Source organism: Pantherophis guttatus, chromosome 3 (genome assembly GCF_059756535.1).
Source record: "Pantherophis guttatus breed Tessera chromosome 3, ASM5975653v1, whole genome shotgun sequence".
In the NCBI taxonomy this organism is placed as follows: domain Eukaryota; kingdom Metazoa; phylum Chordata; class Lepidosauria; order Squamata; family Colubridae; genus Pantherophis; species Pantherophis guttatus.
Genome location: NC_142065.1, coordinates 5,448,650 through 5,473,064, shown reverse-complemented (window position 1 = coordinate 5,473,064; position 24,415 = coordinate 5,448,650). Strand labels below are relative to the sequence as shown.

Here is a 24,415-nt window from a genome sequence, read left to right as displayed (position 1 = left end):
AAAGGGAGGGGTTTGGAAGGAGGTGCCAGTTTTGGCTGCACAAAGAGTTCAGGGATGTCGTTCTTTCTATTCTTAAATAAAAAAAAGATTCATTAGAGACCTTGCATTTGAGAATGAAGTTTATTTAAGATAGCAGCGAAACCTGACACCTAGTTGGATCATGAAACGTCTGGAAGAAAAGCACCAAGTACAGAGGTACTACACTCGGGTGAAATCCAGTAGGTTCTGACAGGTTCTGGAGAACCGGTAGGGGAAATTTTGAGCAGTTTGGAGAACCGGTAGCAGAAATTTTGAGTAGTACAGAGAACCAGCAAATACCACCTCTGGCTGGTCCCAGGAATGGGGATTTTGTAGTGTCCTTCCCCTGGAGTGGGGTGGGAATGGAGATTTTGCAGTATCCTTCCCCTGCCATGCCCACCAAGCCACGCCCATCAAGCCACACCATGCCCATCAAGCCATGCCCACAGAACCAGTAGTAAAAAAATTTGGATTTCACCACTGACTACACTCCAACTCTTCTTTCTTTCTTTCTTTCTTTTTCTCTTTCTTTCTCTCTCTTTCTTTCCCTCTCTCTCTCTCTCTCTCTCTTTTTCTTCTTCTTCCTCCTCCTCCTCTTCTCCTCCTTCTCCTCCTCTTCCTTCTCTTCCTCCTCCTCCTCCCATCCTCCTCCTTCTTTTCTCCTTCTCTTTCTTCCTTCCTTCTCCTCTCCTTCTCCTCCTCCTTCTCCTCTCCACAAACCCAATTCCCTTCTAGCACTGATGGTGACCTTTCACATCTCACCCAAAATGAACTGAAAAGATTATGAAATTCAGTTATGTCGACTGCACCAGCACTCTGACGCTGAGATGGCATTTTCCAGTATGCAGTTCTCCTGGAATCTCCAATAACGTATCAGAAGCCAAGCCTGGGTGCATTTCAAAAAAAATAAATGCCCATCTTAAGGTTGGATTCGTTTTTGGAACAATCATGTTAGTCATGGGTAGAGTATGAGCCAGGGGTGGGCTGCTGGGGGTTCGCAGTGGTTCGAGAGAACCCCTAGCTAAGATTCTGTGCAGTTCGGAGAACCCCCAAATCCCATACCTGGCTGGCCCTGCCACCCCTCCCCTCTCAGGAGTCCCCACGCGGCCCTTTTTGGATGTAGGTAAGAGCAGGGCACGCGTGGAGGCTCAGGGAGGCTGAAAAACGGGCCTACCGAAAGTTCGGGAAGAGTGCCTCCAGAGGGCCCCTGGAGCCTGGGGAGGCCGTTTTCTCCCTTCCGGAGGCTCAAGGAAAGCCTCCATGGCCCAGGAAGGGCAAAAACGCATCCTCCCCTCCGTGGTGCAGGAGGCCAACTAGGCCACGCCCACCATGGCCACGCCCACCCAGCAACCAGACAGAGAACCCCTTGCTAAAATTTTTGAAGCCCATCCCTGGTATGAGCCACGTTGTGAGAAGCTCCCAGTTCAGATCATATATGTGGGGAAAAAAGGCCCCAAATGATATTAGGCAGGTTCAAATGCTACCACCAAAGGCCATCTGCAATAATGGAATGTCTTCCTCACAGGGTTGTTGTAAAGGTAACGGAGAAGGTGCATCGGAAGTGCTTTGAATCACTGCAAAGACATTATATAAATCCTGAGCAACCCCAAAATGATAACAGGCCTAGCAATTGTAGGGTTGTTTTTTTTTTAATGAAGGTGCAGGTAGTTCTCGATTTATGACCGCAGTTGAGCCCAGGATTTAAGTTGCTAAATGAGATATTTGTTAAGTGAATTTTGTCCCATTTTACGACCTTTCTTGCCACAGTTTACAACTGCATAGCTACGAGCCTGGATAGCTCAGCAGACTAATGCATTGTAATTAAACTCCAGCTGTCTGCAATTAAAGTAAGTTCGAATCTCGCCAGGCTCAAGGTTGACTCAGCCTTCCATCCTTTCTAAGGTAGGTAAATTGAGGACCCAGTTTGTGGGGGCAATAAGGTGACTTTGTAAAAATATACAAAAGTACAAAGGCTATTGCTTAACACACTGTAAGCCACCCTGAGTCTCCGGAGAAGGGCGGCATATAAATCAAATAAAAAAAAAAAAAAGGGACAAAATTCACTTAACAAATATCTCATTTATCGTTAGTCACACGAATCTGGTTTCCCCATTAACTTTGCTTGTCAGAAGGTCGCAAAAGAGGATCACACTGCAACCGTCATAAATATGAGTAGGTTGCTAACTGTCTGAATTTTGGCCATGTGACCATGGGGATGCTGCAACGGTCGTAAGTCTGAAAAACGGTCATCAGTCGCATTTTTCAGTGATGATGTAACTTTGAATAGTCACTAAAATGAACCGCTGTAAGTCGAGGACTACCTGTACTATGTCAGGATGATTTGCAAAATGATCTGAATTCTTAAAAAGTTAATAGAAATTTAGAAGAGAGTGAAAAGAAAAATCGGAAGGCTCAGCAAAACTGCAGATCAATAAAACAGAAATAAAAACACACCGTTTTATAGGAGCCCTTTAAAAAGACTCCTTATTTTTTAAAGGGCTCAAACGAGCAAGGGAGAGGTAGAGAGAGAGAGAGAGAAAAAAAAAAAAAGGAAGGGAATTGAATGTTATCTAAATGGCCATTTTAATTTATTTCAAGTTTTTTTTATACCTGCCCATCTTTCAGCCCACTCTCAGCGCCTCCCAATTAAAGGTTAAAAATCAACCCTGACTGTCATATAGAAGGGCAGATCCTGAAACTGAAGCTCAAATACTTTGGCCGAAAATGAGAAGAGAGAGGTGAGGTTCAGCTAATTCGAACCGGTTCGGGAGAATCGGATGCTAATTTTACATCTGGTTCGCCAAACCGGTAGTTGCCAGGACTAGCTGGCCCCGCCTACCCCTCCCCTCCCCTCCCCTCCCCTCCCAGGTGTCTCCACACAGCCTGTTTTGGATGCCAGGTAAGTACAGCGCCCACCCATAGACTCTGAGAGGGCGAAAAACGGGCCTCCTGGAAGTTCCGGAAGTCCGGAAACGGAGCCATTTCTGGCCTCTGGAGGGCCTCCAGAGCTTGGGGAGGACGAAAAGGTCCGTCCCCCCGCCGTGGTGCAGGAGGCCGACTAGGCCACGCCCACCATGGCCACACCCACCCAGCAACCAGGTAGAGAACCAGTTGCTAAATTTTTGAATCCCACCCCTGGAGAGGACTCCTTGGAGAAGCCCCCGATGCTGGGGAAGACGGAAAGCGAAAGGAGAAGGGGACAGCAGAGGATGAGATGTTTAGATAGTGTCATTGACTCAACGAAAATGAATTTGGACAAACTCCAGGAGACGGTGGGAAACAGAGGGTTGCAAAGAGTCGGATACGATTTAGCGACCGAACCACAAATTTCTCTATCTAGAAGTCCAGCTGCAAAACCTAAAAACGTGAGCTAAATCGTTTTGGCATCTGTTCGGAGCTTTTCAATACAAAGCTCAGCCAAGGGGAATCCAACAGCTCACATTTTCTGGCCACGTTAAGCCAATTCTCCGTCCACCTCCCAAGGCCTTCAGCGAAACCTTTCCGGTGGCGGTTTTGGGGAAAGTCATTCCCTCCTGCCTTTTTTCTCTATGCGATTTCCAACTCCCCAAGAAGATGAAGAAGAACAGAGAATAACAAGAGTTGGAAGGGACCTCGGAGGTCTTCTAGTCCAACCCCCTGCTCAAGCAGGAGACCCTATACCCGTGATGGCAAACCTATGGCACATGGAGCCATATCTGTGGGCATGCGAGCGTTGCCCTAGTTCAGCTCCAGCATGCATGCCAGCCAGCTGATTTTTGGGCCTTTTGGGCCCACCGGAAGTCGGGAAATGAGCCATTTCCAGCCGCCAGAGGGCCTCCGGGTGGGGGAGGCTGTTTTCACCCTCCCCAGGCTCCTAGAAAGCCTCTGGAGCCTGGGGAGGGCAAAAAGGAGGCCTATCGGGCCCACCGGGCCATCGTGTGCCAAAAGCAGGGGGAGCATGGGGGGGTCACGCATGCATACACAGGAGGGCGGGGCGCATTGAATTATCAGTATGGGCACGCACGCACGCAACCCTCCCACAGTCTCCCCCACTTTTGGCACGCGACGGCAAAAAGGTGAGCCATCACTGCCTTATACCATTTCAGACAAATGGCTGTGTCAAGTCTCTTCTTAAAAAGCTCCAGGGATGAGGCACGCACAGCGTCTGGAGACAAAGCCATTCCACTGAATAACAGAGTTGGAAGGGACCTTGGAGGTCTTCTAGTCTACCCTCTGCTCAAACGGGAGACCCTATTCCAGACAAATAGCTTTCCAATCTCTTCTTGAAAACTTCCAGGGTTGGAGCATTCACAAGTTCTGGAGGCAAGTCGTTCCACCGGTTAATTTGTTCTCCCTATCAGGAAATGTCTCCTTAGTTCTAAGTTGCTTCTCTCCTTGATTAGTTTCTATCAGTTGCTTCTTGTCCTGCCTTCAGGTGCTTTGGAGAAGAGGTTCACACACACACCCCTCTTCTTTGTGGCAGCCCCTCAAATATTAGAAGACTGCTATCATGTCTCCCCTAGTCCTTCTTTTCATTAAACTAGACCTACCCAGTTCCTGCAACCGGTATGTTTTAGCCTTCAAGAACAACCGATGGGTAGCTGGTCCCTTTCTTATCGGTGCTGAACCAGAGAAGGGCTGCATTGGGGGAATCTCCAATATTTGGGTGTGTCTCTCCTCCTCGCCCCATTTATCCAGAGCCTCGACATCTTCCCCCACCCCTAAGAAACTGGAAAGCTTTGGCTCTCCAAAGCCAAGTCTCGCTAGCCAGTTGGGTCTTCCGATGTGGCCACCCTTGTGTCTTTTCTTCCTTTCTTTTCCTTGTAGCCTCCTTCCCTCCCTCCCTCCCTCCCCTTCGCACAGGCGTCCCCCTCTTTCTCCTCCCTCCTCGGAGAGCCACAGCCCCCCTCCAGCTGAGTCACAGCTCCCCTTCCTTCCACAGCATTGCAGTACTCCGGCAGCACAAGGCAGCCTGCTCCTTCTCTTCCTCCTCTGCATTCTGCAGCCGTCCTTCCACCGCCCATCTCACCATCCCCACCATGGCCAGCACCGTTTCAGGTACCGTAAAACCAGGGATGGCTTCCCTTTTTTTTTCTTTTCTTCTTCTTCTTCTTCTTTTGGCTTTCTCTGCAGCCGTCTCCTTCCAGGGCAGTATTTTTATTTCCTTTTTGCAAGATTGGAGGCAATTCGCCCTTCCCCTTTCCGAGCTTGGGGTTGTGATAGAGGGGGTTTTCTTCCCCTGGCAAAGCTCTCTCCATAAAGCCAAGCATCGTCGTCTTTTAATTCTTATTCTTTATTTTGCTTTTTGGGGTGTCCAGGTTGCCTGGATGGGCTGAGGATAAGGTAGATTTGCCTGCGACCATGGCATGATGATGAGAGATTTCTGTTACCAACTGGAAATGGTCCCCAAATGTGATTTTTTTATTTTTTTAATTTGCAAAAAGACGTTTGGCTTAGCCGTATCAGAGGGGGGAGAGCTGCAAGCTTTCTAGGAGGGAGTGGTCCCTCTATGATGCTGAAGGAGAGCCAACACTTGCGCCCCAACAATCTTTTCCCCGCAGGGGCTGTGATAACCACTGCAGAGCTGCACCCCCTTTCCCTTCCCAGAGAAGAAGGCCTGGATGGGGATGGGGTGGGAGGTGGGGCAGGGGGGGCAGAGAGACATGCGGGGGGGTCCTGTTCTTAAGGGGTTTCTATGCCTGCGCCTGCTCTCCGATCCTAAACGTGTCTTGGGTTACGTCTTCCATCTTTATTTTATTTTATTTTTTAAAGCGGATGGATGGTGTGTGGCTAGTACAATCGGACCCGTTTGGGCAAATCTAAGCCAAGGAAGGTTTGCAAAGATTTTTATTTATTTTTTTAAGAGCTGTGCCGTGTTGGGGAAAAAAAAAAAAAGTCTCCTTTAAAAACATCCTTGGGACAAACAGCATGTCCGTCATCCGACCAAAAAAAAAATATTTTTTTTAAAAACATAATTAAAAAAAAAAAAAAACCTCAGAAGGGCAGACTCGATGTCCCGCTAGGTTTTTTTCCGCCGTCGGGTTTTCTCTGTTTCTGTTTCTGAGAGTTTTAGAAATGGAAAGCGCAAATCACCTTCCATCATTTGTCCTCTTCTAAAGAGAGAGGGAGAGAGGGAGAGGGAGGGAGGGAGAGATGGAGAGAGAGATGGGGGAGGGAGAGGGAGATGGAGAGAGAGAGAGAGAGAGAGAGGGAGAGAGAGAGAGAGAGAGAGAGAGGGAGAGAGAGGGAGAGAGAGAGAGAGAGAACACCCCAGAAAGATTCCCAGGAGCCAACTGCTAGGCATGGTCAGTGAGAAGGGAAGGCAATGTGCAAAAATGCACAAACTGGCTGGCAGGAAGGTGCTGTGGCTATGGGGTGTGTACGCAGCACTGGTGAGCTCGCACCTTCTCAAAATGCCCTGGCAGAGAGTCTTGCTCTCTGCTTAAGGATGCTCGGAGGCAGCTGGAACCAGGAGATGCCTTCGGAAAAGGAGCCGTGCCCCCTCCCCCATGTCAGAAAACCCACGTTCATTGCAGCTGGCTGGAGGAGACAGGCAGAGGTGGAAACGGGGGGGGGGGGGGCGCGGCGGCTGGGGCAACAGCCCCACCTCTTGTGACTTTCGTGCAGAAACGGCCTATAGATGAAGCCAAGGACTGGGCCCAGCTTCCTCTGCCTTGGGAGTGGAAGATCCTGGAGCTTCTGTGAAAGGGAGGAGGGGGGGGGAGGAAGAGAGGGGAGGGGAGCACCAGGTGCATTCCCCATATGGTGCTTGGAAACAATCTGCTTCTCTCCCCCCACCCACTCACTCCCCCGCCAGCAAGATATTTCAATTTCCTGACAATGACAAAGGGGTTCTTACAGCTGCCAGGTTTGCCTTGGAGAACTGGTACCCATCTTCTTCTTCTTCCTTCTCAAAACTGGATTAGCGGATGCAATTATTGGATGGGGGGGGGAAGCTAGAAAAAGGAAACCCAGAGCTTGCAAGGTTAACGGGACTACTGCCGTTAAAACAAAAAACAACCAGAAGGTGCCGAAGATGGAAGAGATTAGCCGAAGACAAAGCCCAGCCCTCCCTATCGGCCCCATCACCACCCCACCCTTCTGCAGGAAGGTGGAATCCGACGAGCTGAGACGGATGGATGGATGGATGGATGGATGGATGGATGGATTTGATCCCCGCGTGAATAAAAGACCTGTTTTCTTCCCAGTTTTCTCCTGCCCCTTAAAAGCAGGAAGATGCTAACGGGAGGGAACATCTCAAGAAACCTATCGGGTAAAAGGAGCAAACCATGTCTGCAGCTGAAACAAAAACCAAGCGTATCTTTTTTTTCCTCTGGGCCCGTTCAGTATCTTTTCACTTGCTTCCTTGAGCGATTCCGGGTCCCTTCCCCGTTTAGCAAGCCGAGGAGCCACCAGCAGTGGAAGCTCAGCTGCAGTTGATGCCCAGCCAAGCCAAACCGTTGCACCCACCCAGGCGAGAACCTGGCAAGCAAATATTCCTACTACCCCAACCAGCCACGCCTTCTCCAACATCCTCCCCGAAGAGGCTACACAAAATCCGCAGCCACGCTTGCAACCCCCACCCCCACCCCCGTAGCTGGGTGGTGGGAGACGCTACCAGCCCATCACTAAGGAGACCTTGGAGCCTGAAGCAGGAACTGGTAGCTCCAGTGTCAACTGGCGTTTCTTTGTCAATTTTGTATTATCTCTCTTTTAAAAAAAATAAAAATCTTCTTGTCCTCTTTAGAAGCTGCCCAGAGATCGGGGCACAAGTGATGAGTGGCATATAAATTTAATAAATAAAATAAAATCAATCCACCAATAATTGGATTTGTTCAGCCACGATGGCATTTGTGGGAGGGGTGTAGCAGGAGACTGTGAGGGTGGGGGAGAAAACGTGACTCCCCCCTCCTCAATATCTTCGCCTGTAGGAGGAAACATAGAAAATTGACACGGCAGAAAAAGACTCAGGGGCCCATCAAGACTGCCCCTTGAGTTTATTCACCTCTTGTTTTCTTTTTAATCCATTTATTATGTTTTAAACGATTATTTTTTTTATAGTTTTATGCACATTGTCGGAGGAGATTTTTCTCGACCACACCTTGATCGTAAGACATGAACTGGAGACCTAGTTAACCTCCACGTCCTTTTTGAAATCTGATAAGAGATGTTCATATTTTCTAACGTTATTCGAGAACGGCAGATGTAGAAAACAAAGCATCGTCGGCAGAAGGTTGCGTGGGAAGGGGGAAAAAAAATGTGAGTTTTCCTCTCCCACTCGAAAAGGGCAGGTTTATTTCTTGATCTGCGGAGTGAAATAATAACAGCTGCAATTCTGTTTTATTCGGAGATACCCTACATTTTCAACCGAGAGATTTAAGAGAAGGAAGGCGGGGCCATGGTAAATTTTGAAAACCAAAGTCTTCTTTTTCAACGTTGAACCACGGATCTCGTTTTCAGGCCCCGCGTGCGAATCCAACAAAGGCTTGCATTATTATTATTTTCCCCTTCTCGTATCTTTATGTCAAGAACGCAAAAACCTGCATCTAGTTGGATACGGCGGATTAGAAGAGAGAAGGGGAGAAGAGGCAGGATGGGAAGACTTTAGGGCTGAGAATCGGCATGGAACTTCAGGTTGGTTGAATATGAGCCATCGGATCTGTGGGGATTCTTAGCAACCATATGGACAGATCTTCTCTGCGGCGATCTGTCCCTAATTTAGCGTTTCAGATCTTCCAAACTTACTTCTATCACCAAGTAACTGATTCCAGCTTCTTCTCTTTTGTTCCTCCTATACTATCGTGTTTCCCCCAAAATAGAGACTCAGGGAGGCTTACAATGCGCTAAGCAATAGCCTTCATATTTTTGTATATTTATACAAAGTCAGCTTATTGCCCCCACAATCTGGGTCCTCATTTTACCTACCTTAGAAAGGATGGAAGGCTGAGTCAACCTTGAGCCTTGGCGAGATTCGAACCTGCAGTAATTGCAGGCATCTGGTCTTAATAACCAGCTTAATAACAGGGTGCCTTAGACCACTGTACTACTAAGGCTGCATCAGTTTTACCAGAAGCTGGGCCTTTACATAACCTGCCCAAAATATGATAACTTGAGCCTGGCCATTTGTGCTTCTAGTGAGGGAAAAAACCCTCGCGCACAAATATTGCCAATCCATTCATTCCCTCCTCCAGAAGTTGTGTTTGATCCTTAGGTGAGCTGTCGGACAGAAGAGATGCTTATCCTAGACATCTGGATTTCTTTCCTTTTTTATCACAAAGCCCCCCCCCCATTTCTTTCGACAGTCAGATACTTGCCTGTAGACCTCAGAGACAAAGGAGGCTCTGAATCTGCATGAGCACCTAAGAGAGTTCCAAGCAACTACACAGCTAACCGTTTGCACAAATTGGCAGGTCTGCATTTGTAAATTCTTTGGCTCCCATCGTTTCTTTGCAAAACGGAAAAGTGCAGGAGGGTTAATTCCCATGGAGGATTTTTCAGCATGGCGGGCGAGGCAATAGATAATGGAAGCTGCAGATTTGGCTTTTATAGGAGTGGCGTATAAGCCTGGCGTATAAATAAATAACTATCCGAGAGACAGTTTAGTTCAGTGGTCAAAGAGCCAGTCTGGAAACCAAGAAACTGTAAATTCTAATCTCACCTTAGGCATGAAAGCCAGCTGGGTGACTTTGAGCCAATCACTAGGAGACAGTGAGTTCTAGTCCAACTTTAGGCATGGAAGCCAGCTAGGTGACTTTGGGCCAATCAGCAGAAGACCGTGAGTTCTAGTCCCGCCTTAGGCATGAAAGCCAACTGCATGACTTTGGGCCAATCAGCAGACAGTGAATTCTACTACTGTCTCAGGTATGGAAGCCAAGTGTGTGACTTTGGGCCAATCAGCAGAACACAGTGAGTTCTAGTCCCGCCTTAGGTATGGAAGCCAATTGCATGACTTTGGGCCAATCAGCAGACAGTGAGTTCTACTACTGTCTTAGGTATGGAAGCCAAGTGTGTGACTTTGGGCCAATCAGCAGAAGACAGTGAGTTCTAGTCCCGCCTTAGGCATGGAAACCAAGTGTGTGACTTTGGGCCAATCAGCAGAAGACAGTGAGTTCTAGTCCCGCCTTAGGCATGAAAGCTATCTGGGTAACTTTGGGCCAATCAGCAGAAGACAGTGAGTTCTAGTCCCGCCTTAGGCATGAAAGCTATCTGGGTGACTTTGGGCCAATCAGCAGAAGACAGTGAGTTCTAGTCCCGCCTTAGGCATGAAAGCCAACTGCATGACTTTGGGCCAATCAGCAGACAGTGAGTTCTAGTACTGCCTTAGGTATGGAAGCCAAGTGTGTGACTTTGGGCCAATCAGCAGAAGACAGTGAGTTCTAGTCCCGCCCTAGGCATGAAAGCCAGCTGGGTGACTGGGTGACAGTGAATTCCAGTCCCGCCTGCCAAGCGCTGGGCAAATCAGGAGATTCCCGCAATCTGACCAACTAGTGGTCAAAGGACATACTGTAGGAGACCAGAAAGGCATTCCAGGTAGGCTGGACCTTAGATCTCTTGTGGGCATGCAGGGACTCGTGACTTATGACACATTTGACTCTCCCCCCCTTGGACTCAGCCTGGTTATCTCCTACACCGCCTTTGGCGTGAAAGCTGGTTGGGGGGACTTTGGATCAGCCACTCTCTCTGAGCCTGACCTACTGCACTAGGTTGCTGTTGTGGGGAAAATAGAAGGAGGAAGGAGTGTTAGGGATCTTGCTGTGTTGAGTTACTTTATAAAGTGATAAAAGCGGGATAAAAACAAATAAACTGATTGGTTCATTTTCACTCCCCACAGTTTAATAAAGGTAGTCCTTCAACTTTCGACTACATTTGAGCCCAAAATTTACGATATATTTGTTAAATGAGTTTTGCCCCATTTTATGACTTTTCTCGCCGCATTTGTTAAGTGACTCGCTGCAGTTGTTAAGTTAGTACCCCGGTTGTTAAGTGAATCTGGCTTCCCCCATCGACTTTCCTTGTCAGAAGGTTGCAAGAAGGGATCGCATGACCCCGGGACGCTGCAACCGTCATAAATATGAGTCAGTTGCCAAGCGTGATTGTGTGATCCTGGGGATGGCTACAATGGTCATAAGTGTGGAAAACGGTCCTAAGTCCCTTTTTTTTCAGTGCCATCATAACTTTATATGTTATAATAATAATTTTAATTAGCGATTTTATGATGTTTGTGTATCTATATTTTTCTTGACTGTACACTGCCTGTACACTGCCTTGAGTCCTACGGGAGAAAGGCGGTATAGAAATATAATAAATAAATAAATAAATAAACTTTGAATGTTCACCACTGTAAGTGGAGGACCATCTGTATTCCATAGTCATGGTGGCACATCACTTAGGATCCTTCAAGAGTTTTAACGCCTCCTCCTTCTCTTCCTCTTCCTCCTCCTCCTCCTCCTCTCTGATGGATTTTGAAGGCTCACTTATTTTAATAGGGGCCTTGATTACTTTACAAGGTTATATAGAAGTAGGAAATGGAGCTCATCTAGTTTAGTTTGTGGAGTAAGACTCGCATGCTTTGCAGAATTACCAGAAAAGGATTTTTTTTCTTTTTATCCATCTCCTGATCCAGGCCAAAGTATCATATATATATATTTTCCCAGCCCTTTCAAACCTTTTTATCATTATGATACTGCTTCAAGTCCCTATTTTTATTCTCCTTTTTTCATTTTTTTTAAATTTATTTTTATTTCTCTGCCCTTTTTTTTATATCCTACTTTTCTGTCCCTGTACTGGTAGTCCTCATCTTACAACAGTTTGTTTAGTGACCATTCGAAGTTACACCGGCACTGAAAAAAGTAAATTATAACCGTTTTTCCCACTTGCAGCACTCCCCGTGGTCACGTGATCAAAATTCAGACCTATGGCAAACTGACTTGTACTTACGACGGTTACAGCGTCCCGGGGTCACACGATGATCCCCTTTTGCGACCTCCTTGACAAGCAAAGTCAATGGGGGAAGCCAGGTTCACTTAACAACCACGTTACTAACTGAACGACCGCAATGAACTTGCTTAACAGAAAGGTCATAAAACGAGGCGAAACTCCCTTTAGCATTTGTCTCGCTTAGCAATGGAAATATTGGGCTCAACCGTGGTCGTAAATCGAGGTTTACCTGTATTCTGTGTTTTTTTACATTTCCGCCCTTGGATATATATATTCAATGTGTATATGTAAGCATGTATGGCCCAATATTCCTTTTTACTCACTCTTTTCATGTATTCAAATTATGTTTACACTTTTACTTGTTATCTTATATATGCTTGACTAGATAGATAGATAGATAGATAGATAGATAGATAGATAGATAGATAATAGATAATAGATAGATAGATAGATAATAGATAGATAGATAGATAGATATAGATAATAGATAGATAGATAGATAGATAGATAATAGATAGATAGATATAGATAATAGATAGATAGATATAGATAGACAGATAGATAATAGATAGATAGATAGATAGATAGATAGATAGATAGATAGATAGATAGATAGATAGATAGATAGATAGATAGATAGGAAACACGCCCAGGGCCAGGAGCTGCCTTGCAGGATAATTATATTGGCTAATTCTCCCCCTACTCAAAAAAAACCTCTTGTCGCTTGCTTGCTGCAGTCTCTTCCTCCTCCCCTCCCGCCCACCCGCCTCCTTGCCGCCACCCCGGCCTCCGCTAAATCGGATTTGGGTAGGTTCCCGGGGGACTTCTTCCTCCAGAGCGCCAGGTTGACGACAACAAGGCTCCAGGGTTGAGCGTTTGAGATCTGAGCAGGCTGTTATTGGCTTCCTGCTTGCCAAGAGTCAAAATGGAAGCCAGCTTGAAGGATGAGCCCTGCTTAGTCCAGAAGTCTCACCTCCAATATGTGCTCTGCCTTCCTTTCCTTTCACTGCTGTCCGTTCAAGGGCAGCAGGGGTGCCTGCCTGGCCTTATTCTGGAAACAAGATTAAGCCAGAGGTAAGGAAGGACTGCATCGATTGGCATTTTGCTCTTCCCACCTCCTAGGAAAAACATCTTCAGTCCAGCCTACCTTGCAAGAGGTTAAAATACCCTTCCTCCCTCCCCTTCCTTCCTTCTCTCTCCTTCCTTCCTTCCAGCTTCCTTCCTTCCCCCCTCTTCTTCCTTCCCTTCCCTTCCTTCCCCCCTCCCCCTCTCTTCCTCCCTCATTCTTCCCCTCCCTTTCTTCCTAACCTCCCTCCCCTTCCTTCTTTCTGCCCTGTCTCCGTCTCCTTCCTTCCTTCCTTCCCTCCCCTTCCTTCCTTCCAGCTTCCTTCTTTCCACCCTCTTCTTCCTTCCCTTCCTTCTCCCCTCCCCCTCTCTTCCTCCCTCATTCCTTCCCCTTCCTTCCTACCTTCCTTCCCTCCCTCCCTCCCCTTCCTTCCTTCTACTCTCCCTCTCCTTCTTCTGTCTCCTTCTTTCCTTCCTCCCTCCCTCCCCTCCCTTCCTTCTCTCTTTCCTTCCTCCCTCCCTCCCTCCCTCCCTGTCTCCCTTTCCTTCCTTCCTTCCTTTCTCTTATTCCTTCCATCTGCTCCCTCCCTCCCTTCCTTTTTCTCTCTCTCTTTTCTAGTTCTCTTAGCTATACTTCCCTTTTGCTTGCTCTATCGGCCTGAAATACAGTGTGTTTAGACTCAAAGTAATAAGTAATGCATTGAAATCTTTAGCATGTATAGACTTTCCAATTCTGTCCCCATGGATGGATCTGTTTAAAAAAGAAGCTCTTTGGCAGGGAATGCTGTTTTTGGAACTGTGCTGCAATGATTAAACCTAATGGATGCAAATATTCTGTAGTGAATTTCCTGCTGTTACCGATCTTCAGCATTGCAGGACATACATGCATATTGTGATTGCCCGTGTTTTTTTTTTTAACGGGCATGAATATCAAGGTCGTCTCAGTTTTCCATCCTTCTGGTGGGTAAAACGAGGACCCAGATTGTTTGGGGCAAGAGGCTGATCCTGTAAACCTCTTAGAGAGGTCTGTAAAAGCACTGTGAAGCAGTATATAAGTCTATTGCTGTTGCTGTCCTCCTCCTCCTCCTCGCAAACCTTCTAGCACTGATATTACCTAGTTGGGTAATGAAACATCCACAAACCAAAAACTACAGTCATCGACTGCCAGCAGTTCAAGGCTCACCAGGCTCAAGGTTGACTCAGCCTTTCGTCCTTCCGAGGTTGGTAAATTGAGGACCCAGATTGTTGGGGGCCATTGGCTGACTCTGTAAACCGCTTAGAGAGGGCTGTGAAGCACTGTGAAGCGGTATATACGTCTAAGAGCTATTGCTATTGTTAGCGATCATCCATCTATCCGTCTTGTCTGTCTGTCCGTCCGTCAGAGGTGGGTTTCAGCAGGTTCTGACCAGTTCTGGAGAACCGGTAGCAGAAATTTTGAGTAGTTCGGAGAACCGGTAGTAAAAATTCTGACTGGCCCCGCCCCCATCTATTCTCTGCCTCCCGAGTCCCAGCTGATCGGGAGGAAATGGGGATTTTGCAGTAACCTCCCCCTGGATTGGGGAAGGAATGGAGATTTTACAGTATCCCTGCATGCCCACCAAGCCACGCCCACGAAGCCATGCCATGCCCACCAAGCCACACCCACAGAACCGGTAGTAAAAAAATTTGAAACCTACCACTGCTGTCTGTTCATCTATCCATCCATCCATCCATTCATCTAACTCTGCCCACTGCTAGCAGTTCGATCCTTACCAGGCTCAAGGCTGATTCAGCCTTCCGTCCTTCCGAGGTCGGTAAAACGAGGACCCAGATTGTTGGGGACAACATGCTGATTCTGTAAATAACCAGAGAGGACTAGAAAGCCCTGTGAAGCGGTAGATACCCTGTTTCCCCTCAAAATAAGATATCCCCTGATAATAAACCCAATCGGGCTTTTGAGTGCAGGACAATAAGGCCAAGCGCTTATTTCAGGGTTCAAAAAAATATAAGACAGGGTCTTATTTTGGGGGAAATACGGTACTTCTAAGACAGGGGTCTCCAACCTTGGCAACTTTAAGCCTGGCGGACTTCAACTCCCAGAGTTGAAGTCCGCCAGGCTTAAAGTTGCCAAGGTTGGAGACCCCCTGGTCTAAGAGCTATTGCTATTGCTAATGCCATCCTCTCTCAAATCAAAAGCGGGCCTGTGTGGGGAAAAGGCGTCCTTGCGTTCCAGAGGCACCCCATCAACAAGAAATGAAAGCAACTCCTTTGGCTTCAGAAATCTTCTTGCGGAAATCTTTCAAGAGTTTTGCTTTTCCATTCCTGCATTCCTGGCTCTGGCAATATTAAATCTGGGTCACCTACATGCCAAGTCAGCAGATTTAGACTGCAGCAGTTTGATGGATGTAGGATTGCAGTAATGTTGCACAGGTAGAATGAGTACCACGTTAGTAAAAACACGCTTGTGAAGCAGTTTTGTAAGGAAAGAGTAAAAAAAAAGGAAGCAGAGAGATTGACACACCTACTGGTAATCCTTGACTTACGAACAGTTCGTTTAGTGACCCGTTCGAAGTTAAGAACGGCCCTGAACAAAGTGACTTGAGACCGTTTTTCAAACTTACGACTCTCGTCGTACGTCCCGTGATCAAAATTAAGAGGAATGGCAACTGGTTCCTATTTATGACGGTGGCAGCGTCCTAAGCTGAGGTCATGCAATCCCCTTTTGTGACCTTTTGACAAGCCAAATCAAAGGGGAAGCCAGATTCACTGAACAACTGTGTTAGTAACTGAACAAGTGCAGTGATTCAGTTAACGTTGGTGGCAAGGAGGTCGTAAAATGGGGCAGAACTCACTTAACAACTGTCTCGCTTAGGAATGGAAATTGTGGGCTCGATTGAGGTCCTAAGTCGAGAACTGCCTGTGTTTTGTATATCAGCACTGTGGTTTGGGGTTGGAGTTCGACCCCTGCAATGAAATAGTATTTCCTAGAGACCCAAAGTGTAGATCTTTTAGCAATTGTCTTTTTTTTCCTTTTCATGTTTTTTATTTTATATTATTTATACATATCAATGCAGAGATAGATTAGACACATATCAGTGCAGGGATACATATCAACAGAGGGATAGAATCAAGATCACGTGAAGTGTTAATACCACTTTATAAGGCCTTGGTAAGGCCACACTTGGAATCCAGTTTGGTCGCCACAAAGTAAAAAAGATGTGGAGACTCTAGAAAGAGTGCAGAGAAGAGCAGCAAAGATGATGAGGGGACTGGAGGCTAAAACATATGAAGAACGGTTGCAGGAACTGGGTATGTCTAGTTTAATGAAAAGAAGGACTAGGGGAGACATGATAGCAATAGTGGTCCAATATCTCAGGGGCTGCCATAAAGAAGAGGGAGTCAAGCAGGGGTGAGTTCTAAAATTTTGTACTACCGGTTTGGTGTGTGTGGCTTATTTTGTGGACGTGGCTTGATGGTCATGTGACAAATATTTAGGATTTAGCAGAGGTACTGGTCTACCAGGATTTTAACCGCTTGCAGAGCTGTACTGATCTACCCATTTATTTTTGCAGGCACTGGTCTACCCATTTGTTTCCTTTTAACACTGATCAGCTGTAGGGCGGCCCTTTGAAGCCCTGGGGCAAGAGTTTAAACAGTTTTTTTCCCTCTAGCCATCAGCTGGGACTCAGGAGGCAGCAATAGATTGGGGGTGGGGCCAAATAAAAGGTAAGAATAACGCAGGGGGTGGGTGGGTGGGGCAGGGGGGGCAGAACCGGTTCGGTGACGTCGTATCGTCATCACTACCAGCTCGGAGGAACAGGGAGAACCGGGAGGAACCCACCACTGGAGTCAAGCTCTTCTCCAAAGCACCTGAGGGCAGGACAAGAAGCAATGGGTGGAAACGAATCAAGGAGAGAAGCAATTTAGAACTGAGGAGAAATTTCCTGACAGTGAGAACACTTAATCAGTTGGAACAACTTGACTCCAGGGGTTGTGAATGCTCCAACACTGGAAATTTTTAAGAAGTTGTTGGATAACCATTTGTCTGAAGTGGTGTAGGGTTTCCTGCCTGGGCAGGGGGTTGGACTAGAAGACCTCCAAGGTCCCTTCCAACTCTGTTATCCTTCTTTTCATTAAACTAGACATACCCAATTTAATGAAGCAAGGAAGACAGAATCACCCAAACTGGGGAAAGCAAACAGCCAGGGCCACCCAGGAGCTGACTTGAAGGAGCAAACTGAAGCGTATGCCCTGACCCACCAGAGAAATTTTAACAGAATAACAGAGTTGGACGGGACCTTGGAGGTCTTCTAGTCCAACCCCCTGCTTAATTTTGAGTTAATCAAGATTGACATATGAGCAGTGTGGTGGCCCAGAGGTAAAGACGCTCACCTCCCACTCGGAAGGTTGAGAGTTCAATCCTAGGCAGCAACAGATGTTTCTCTTATCAGGGTGCAAAGAGAAAATATCTGCTGTGAACTGCACATAGGTGTCAGGGAGGGTAGCCGGCCAGTAAACGTTCAGCTCCATGCAGCCGCCTGGACTCCACTCCAAATAAAAGGGATTACAGGGTCGTAACAAGAAACAAAAATATCTCTGCTTGTTTTGCACAATAATTTGTCCAGCTTTCCTTAAAACAAGGATTTGGAATCAGCTAGAAAAGATTGAATGGAAGGAAGCAGCGGTAACAAGACAGGGACAGTGGGGCAGGAATTAGGGATCAGAACTAACCTGGAGTTAATGAGGAACTGTTAAGGTCACATTTGTATGGCATGCCTGAATGCTGGGAATTTAGATCCATTTAGGTTTCTGACATGTGGTCCGTGATTATTCAGAGTTTCTCAATTCCCTCCAAATTCACCAGAGCTAGAAACTTGGGGAGGCTTTTAACGTCATAGCATTAGCTGTGTTTCTTATTTAACTCTGAAGATCACAGCAATTTCTCTTATTTTTCTCTTTTATCCAGTTGCTTCAGCAACACAGCAGGCACATTCTAAGATGCTGTAGGGATATAGGCGGAGATTAAACAGCTGGAAACTGACCGGCCCAGTGCACAGAACGCACAAAGACAAAAGCTGGGTTTCCTCAACGCACGAAATCCGCCAGCTGCTCACTCCTACCTTAGCTATTTAGCCATCCCATCACACCCTTCGGCCTCCGTGTGAGTGTTTGACTGTTTTGCTGGTTTGTTCCAGCCAGCCACCTGCTGGTCCCACGTGAACCAGTTTTAAGCAAGAAAGCAAAGTCCTAAGATTTACAGGGAAAATCGATAGCAAGGTTAGAAAGATTTTATGCATCTATCAATCTGAACCAAAAATGAACCATCGATCGGTGGTATAGGCTGCTTCAAGCAACAATTGAGATGCTTCCCATTCTAGAGCTGGCATTGTTCATCCGGTTTTCCCTCATTAAGGGCTACCATTTATTCCCATTTCTTCCCTCTGCTGGTCCTCTTGCCTTTCAATGTGTATTGATTTTCTGATAAATCTGTACATATAGAGATCCGAAATGAGCCCTCTGGAGCACCAGCTTTTACGCAGTTGACTTCACAATGTCCTCTTAAGGAGGCGAGACTGCAATATAACACAACCCACGGTCTAAAACACTGCTGCTGGCCGCAACAGACAACCCCTTGATGCAGATTGGTATAAAATGCACAATTCTTAAAAGAATTAAAATCTGTTGGGCTTGTCAGAAGACACCAAGATTTCGATGCCTTTGCTCAGAATCCCACAAGCTCTGTTTTATTTTAATTTATTTTAATTTTACTTTGAAATCTTGTAATATTTCCTGAATTCTTTGAGCCATTAAAGTATTGAAGTGATTTGTGTTTAATTTTAGGCCTACCGTATGTCCATCAACTAAAGTGGGTTTTGTCTGCTATATAGGTACGGTGTTTCCCCGAAAATAAAGCCCTGTCTTATATTTTTTTGAATCCTGAAATAAGCGCTTGTCTTTATTGCCGTGCACTCAAAAACCCAATTGGGCTTATTATCAGGGGATGCCTTATTTTGGGGGAAACAGGGTAGTCCTTGACTTACAACTGTAAATAACCCAGTGTTCTGTCCCCGTACCCCCCCCCCCCACAGACGGCTCGGAGTTAATAAGCCACACGACAAAACTCTTTGAAGATAAAGCTGGCAGCAACCCAGTGGCTAGCTGCCAATTCAGACTTTACTCACACAAAACAAAGATTAGACTGCAGGCATTCCGATAAAACAGGCAGAGTGTCAACACTACAAGGATTAATCCAAATGCAGTCCGATAAAGCAGGCAAAGTCCAGTAACGCAGAGATCATGGAGTATTTCCAGTTTTTGCTCGTCACAAACTGAACCGGCCACCACACCCACATTTATACCCTGTGGGGTGTGGTCCAGTGACTCAGCTAATCTCTGCCAGGCCTTCCCCTCTGCTGTGCACGCTTCTCCCTGCGCCTCTGTCGCGGGTCCAGCCAGCACTTATCTTCTTCATCGCTGTCCACCTGTGGCTGCGGGGACGTGCTTGGCTCTGAGCCTATCGTTTGGCCTTCGGTGTCCTCCGGAGGCATTGCCAGGGAGGAGGGTCCTGGAGAGGGAGGCCTTGCCAACTCTCAGAGTCTGCATCTGTCGATAGCCCAGGCTCAGGCAACGGAGTCACAACACCCAGCAATTATGGTTATATAAGTCATCCTGGTCACTAAGTGGGCCACCATAGACCACTGAACAAGTGTCTTGCTTAGCAATGGAAATCTCGGGCTCAAATTGTGGCCTTAAGTCGAGGACTACCCATAGCTCACACAGGCTGGAATTTGGAAGCCTGGACTTCGATGCCATTTCAGAAAGAAATGTGTCTGCCTCAGCTTGTTCTATTTCAAGCTGATTAATTGAACAGCAATGTAATTAAGGAAATGGTGATCATCTCAGGGTGAAGAGAGAGGAGGAGAAAATTCTGAATTGAGTGCCAGAGTGATTGCCTCCCATTTATAAAATGGGAGCTTTGGCAACCTTCAAGAAACGGAACCATTACTGTGGATGAGATCGACATACCAAGCTGTAAATGGGATGAGCCATCTCAGTAGAAGTAGCAGCTGAACAATTTTGGATGAGCTCAGCAAGGTTAGCACTTGGATGGGAGAACTCTGAAAGATTATCAAGACAGACCGAGGGACCAGAGGGGAAAACCGTCTCAAAATAGGCAACCGCAAACCACTTCCACAATAGCAATAGCATTTAGATTTATATACCACTTATATACAGTGCTTTCCAGCCCTCTCTAAGCGGTTTACAGAGTCAGCCTCTTGCCCCCAAGAATCTGGGTCCTCATTTTACCCACCTCGGGAGGATGGAAGGCTGAGTTGACCTTGAGCCAGTGAGGATCGAACTGCTAGCAGTGGGCAGTGAGTTAGCCTGCAATATTGCATTCTGATAGATGATAGATAGATAGATACCATGTTTCCCCGAAAAGAAGACCCTGTCTTATATTTTTTTTGAACCCTGAAATAAGTGCTTAGCCTTATTTTCGGGGAGGTCTTATTATTTTGGAGCGTGTGAAGCAAGACGGGGCTCCTCTTGCCATCTTACCTGATTTCCAGCTCTGTCTCCCTAACCCTAACCAGAGGAAATGGCGGGGACCAGCTGTGCATGCGTTTAAATATTTTCGGGGAGGGCTTATTTTCACGGAGGACTTATTTTCAGGGGGGTTTATTTAAGCACATGCGCTCAGAAGCCTGCTTGGGCTTATTATGAGGGGATGTCTTATTTTCAGGGAAAGAGAATAGATAGATATAGATAGATAGATAGATGGATGGATGGATGGATGGATGGATGGATGGATGGGATGGATGGGCGGACAGACGGATGCAATAGCGCTTAGATTTATATACCGCTTCACAGTACTTTACAGCCCTCTCTAAGCGGTTTACAGAGTCAGCCTATCACTCCCAACTATCTGGGTCTTCATTTTACCGACCTTGGAAAGATGGAAGGCTGACTCAACCTTGAGCTGGTAAGGATTGAACTGCTGGCAGTGGGCAGAGTTAGTCTGCAATACTGCATTCTAACCACTGTGCCGCTAACCAATGCTGCTAAGAAAGGACATTTCATGAAGCGACCAGTAATTCAGCTCAATTCCAGGAACTTGGTTGAAGCAAGCTCAATCAGAAAGGGGCTACGGCTCCTTGATCAGCAACTCACACAGAAGATCCCCTGATATCAGGATTGGAAGGGACTCTGGAGGTCTTCTAGTCTAACCCCCTGCTCAAGCAGAAAACCCAAACCATTTCAGACAAATGGTTGTCCAATCTTTTCTTTAAAATCTCTAGGGTTGGAGCACCCACAACTTCTTCTGGAGGCAAATCGTTTCACTGGTTAATTTTTTCTGTCGGAAAATTTCTCCTTCGTTCTAAGTTGGTCTTATCCTTGATTAGCTTCCATCCGTTGCTTCTTGTCCTGCCCTCGGGTGCTCTGGAGTTGCAACAACCAGCCTGAGAAACTGAAAATGAGATGTTGTAAGTGGCTGATTGCATCTGCCTTGTAGGAAGATCAAAGATCAGCAGTAAAGCAACAAGCAACAAGCCACAAACCAGCAGAGTAGCAATAAAAGCTTGGAACAGATCTTCAGAGGCCAGGATGGGTCAATACCTATAAAAATATTTGCTCAACAACCACACCCACCCACACGATCCCTTTTACACAGCTGGTTTGCCTGAGGATGGCTGAATCAGGGAGCCGTGGTGCTGAAAGGACAGCTCCTCCGGCTTCAGTTTCCTGATTCACAAAAAGCATCGCAGCCCGAAATGATCTGCTGTAGGAAGTGATGTTTGAGTGAAAGCAACTATTTCTTTTTATGTACACATGTATTTATTTATTTAAAATATATGCTGCCCATCTCACTAGCCAAAGTGACTCTGGACAGTTTATAATGCAGAAAAGGAAGGAAGGAAGGAAGGAAGGAAGGAAGGAAGGAAGGAAGGAAGGAAGGAAGGAAGGAAGGAGAGAGAAAGAAAGAAAGAAAGAGAGAGAGAGAGAGAGAGAGAGAGAGAGAGAAAGAGAAAGAGAGAAAGAGAAAGAGAAAGAGAAAGAGAAAGAGAAAGAGAAAGATGAGAAAACCCACACAAATACAATAACATTGACAGGAATTAGATAAAACTAGGAATTGAACGATAGGGAGCTGGCCCTTCTCTCTTCCTCCACCAGCCATCTCCGCTGTAAAGTGCTCCCATCAAAACCCCTGGCCAACTAGCAATGCCAGATTTTGAGATTCTTCCGGAAGGCCAAGAAGGTAGGGGTAGATCTCACCTTCAGTGGCAAGGGGCTTCAAAGGGCGGGGACTGTAGGAAAAGGAGCAGCAGAACTTGGGGGTGGAGTGAAAAAAGGGATCAGCTTAGAATCCCTACGTAGTCATAAGCGACTTAAGTCCACCTCCATTCAAGAGCTGTTTGTCAGGTTTCGATGTCATCTCAAATAAATTGCACTCCCAAACAATTAATCTTTGCTGAAATATTCCATTTATTGAGTATGACAGATCTGGCCCCGACTTCGTCGTAGCCGATACTAACCCTCTGACCCCCAAACCCTTCCCTTTCCGTTCCCCAATTCTCATCTTCTCATTGGCCATCTTCCAAGTCAGTCTCCCCAGCTTCTGACCTCAGCCCACAGGAATGTCCCCCCCTCCCATCCCATCTCCTAGGAGATATTATCTACAGAGAAAATAAGTAGGTGAAAAGTCAAGCCTCATCCCCTCCTTTTTTATGGCAGCATCAGAATGCTGACACTGTTGACTCTTTATCTAACTGTATCCAGGTATTGACCATTAGTTGAGAAGATCCCCATGTAAGGCCTATAGCATTAAATCAGCTTAAGTGAGCCTTTCGTGCCTGAAAGGGACCACTGCAGAAAAGGCCCTTCTCTTGAATCCCACCAACCAGAATTCCTTGAGGGATGATGGGGTCTCCAACATGCTCCTTCTCCCAGAACAAATGGGATAGGCCAATACCATTCTCAGTGAAAGAATGTTTCTCTACTTCTGCCACTTGCAAAGAGGATACGTACAGATAGTTCTCGACTTACAACCATTCATTTAGTGACCGTTCAAAGTTACAATGGCACTGGAAAAAGTGACTTGTGGCCGTTTTTCATACTTACGACTGTTGCGGCATCCCCATAGTCACGTTATCAAAATTCAGATGCTTGTCCACTGGTTCATATTTATGACATTTGCAGCGTCCCGGGGTTCACGCGATCCCCCTTTTGCGACCTTCCGACAAGCAAAATCAACGGGGAAGCCAGATTCACTTTAATAACTGAACTACTAACTGGACAACTGCAGGGACTCACTTTAACAACGGTGGCAAGAAAGCTCTTCCAATGGGGCAAAACTCACTTAATAATTGTCTCGCTCAGGAACAGAAATCTTGTGCTCTGTTGTGGTCGTAAGTTCGAGGACTACTATAAAGAGCAAGAGATAGGTCGATATCTCTTGAGAGATACTTTTGTGGGATGAAAGATGGCTGCAAGAAGAACACTGTCAACTCACAAAGCATCCCTGACCTGCTCTCGTGTTGCCATAGGATGGGAAACCGATGAAGCAGCATGGCAGCCAAAAACAGAAGCACATTCCAGACATATCTCTCTCAAGGCTGTCTCCCAGGGTTACCTATAGCGGCTGGAGGGGAGTGATCTCTACAACCAGCGAAACTGTTCCCTTGGCGAATGTGACTGATGACACACCCTGGGGGGAGGGGGGAAACAGGGTCATGATTGGGGTGTAAATTATGTGGGTCAGAGTTGGCTTCACTTGGAACATGCTGACATGAAGCTCCTAATAAATAACTGGATTTCTTTTGAAGCTTGGCTCGAGGCTCGTGATTTAATTAGGGCATCCGTTGGAACCCTGACAAACACTCAATTACATTCCCACTGGACAGCCAGGAAAGTTCAGGGAAATGGTGTCTCCAGATTTCCTCCCCGGTTGCTTTCTCTGATACACCCCCTGCCACGAGAACTGATCCTCCCTTCCTTGAGATGCCGGTTGTCAGGAAGCAGCTAATTGCTCCTGATCGCTGGCGCCGAGATGGAGCGACAGGGTCCCCAATGCCAGGAGCTGCGCACACCCCTCTCGTCTCATTAGTTTTCTCCCAACAGCTGGGCCCTTTGTCTTCTGCTGCTGATCTGGAAGAAATGGAATCTTTACGTTTTGGGATATTATTGATAAATATGAATGGGAAAAAAGATCCCGAGACTAGGGTCAGAATAAGAGGATATAACAGAATAACAGAGTTGGAAGGTTATAATATTTTTTTCTGATACCAGTGCTAGACTTTAACAGAATAACAGAGTTGGAAGGGACCTTGGAGGTCCTCAAGTCCAACCCCCTGCTCAGGCAGGAAACCTCTATCTATACCATTTTATCACTTGTATGACGTCATGGGTGAAATGCGGAAGGCTCTGGGAGATGCAG

The 24,415-nt window shown here is 46.6% G+C and overlaps 2 protein-coding genes across 3 annotated transcripts in view; one reads left to right on the top strand and one right to left on the bottom strand.

Annotated features, from left to right (window-relative positions):
• The window catches only part of RTEL1 (regulator of telomere elongation helicase 1), a 207,794-nt gene that overhangs the window by 139,025 nt on the left and 44,354 nt on the right, over positions 1–24,415 (bottom strand). The gene's annotated exons all lie outside the window — the stretch shown is intronic.
• STMN3 (stathmin 3) overlaps positions 4,932–24,415 on the top strand; it is a 46,901-nt gene continuing 27,417 nt past the window's right edge. Inside the window, exon 1 of the mRNA XM_087890981.1 lies at positions 4,932–5,055. Coding sequence (XP_087747107.1) covers positions 5,037–5,055 — 19 coding nt within the window. The 5' untranslated portion in view covers positions 4,932–5,036. The remainder of the gene's footprint in view (positions 5,056–24,415) is intronic.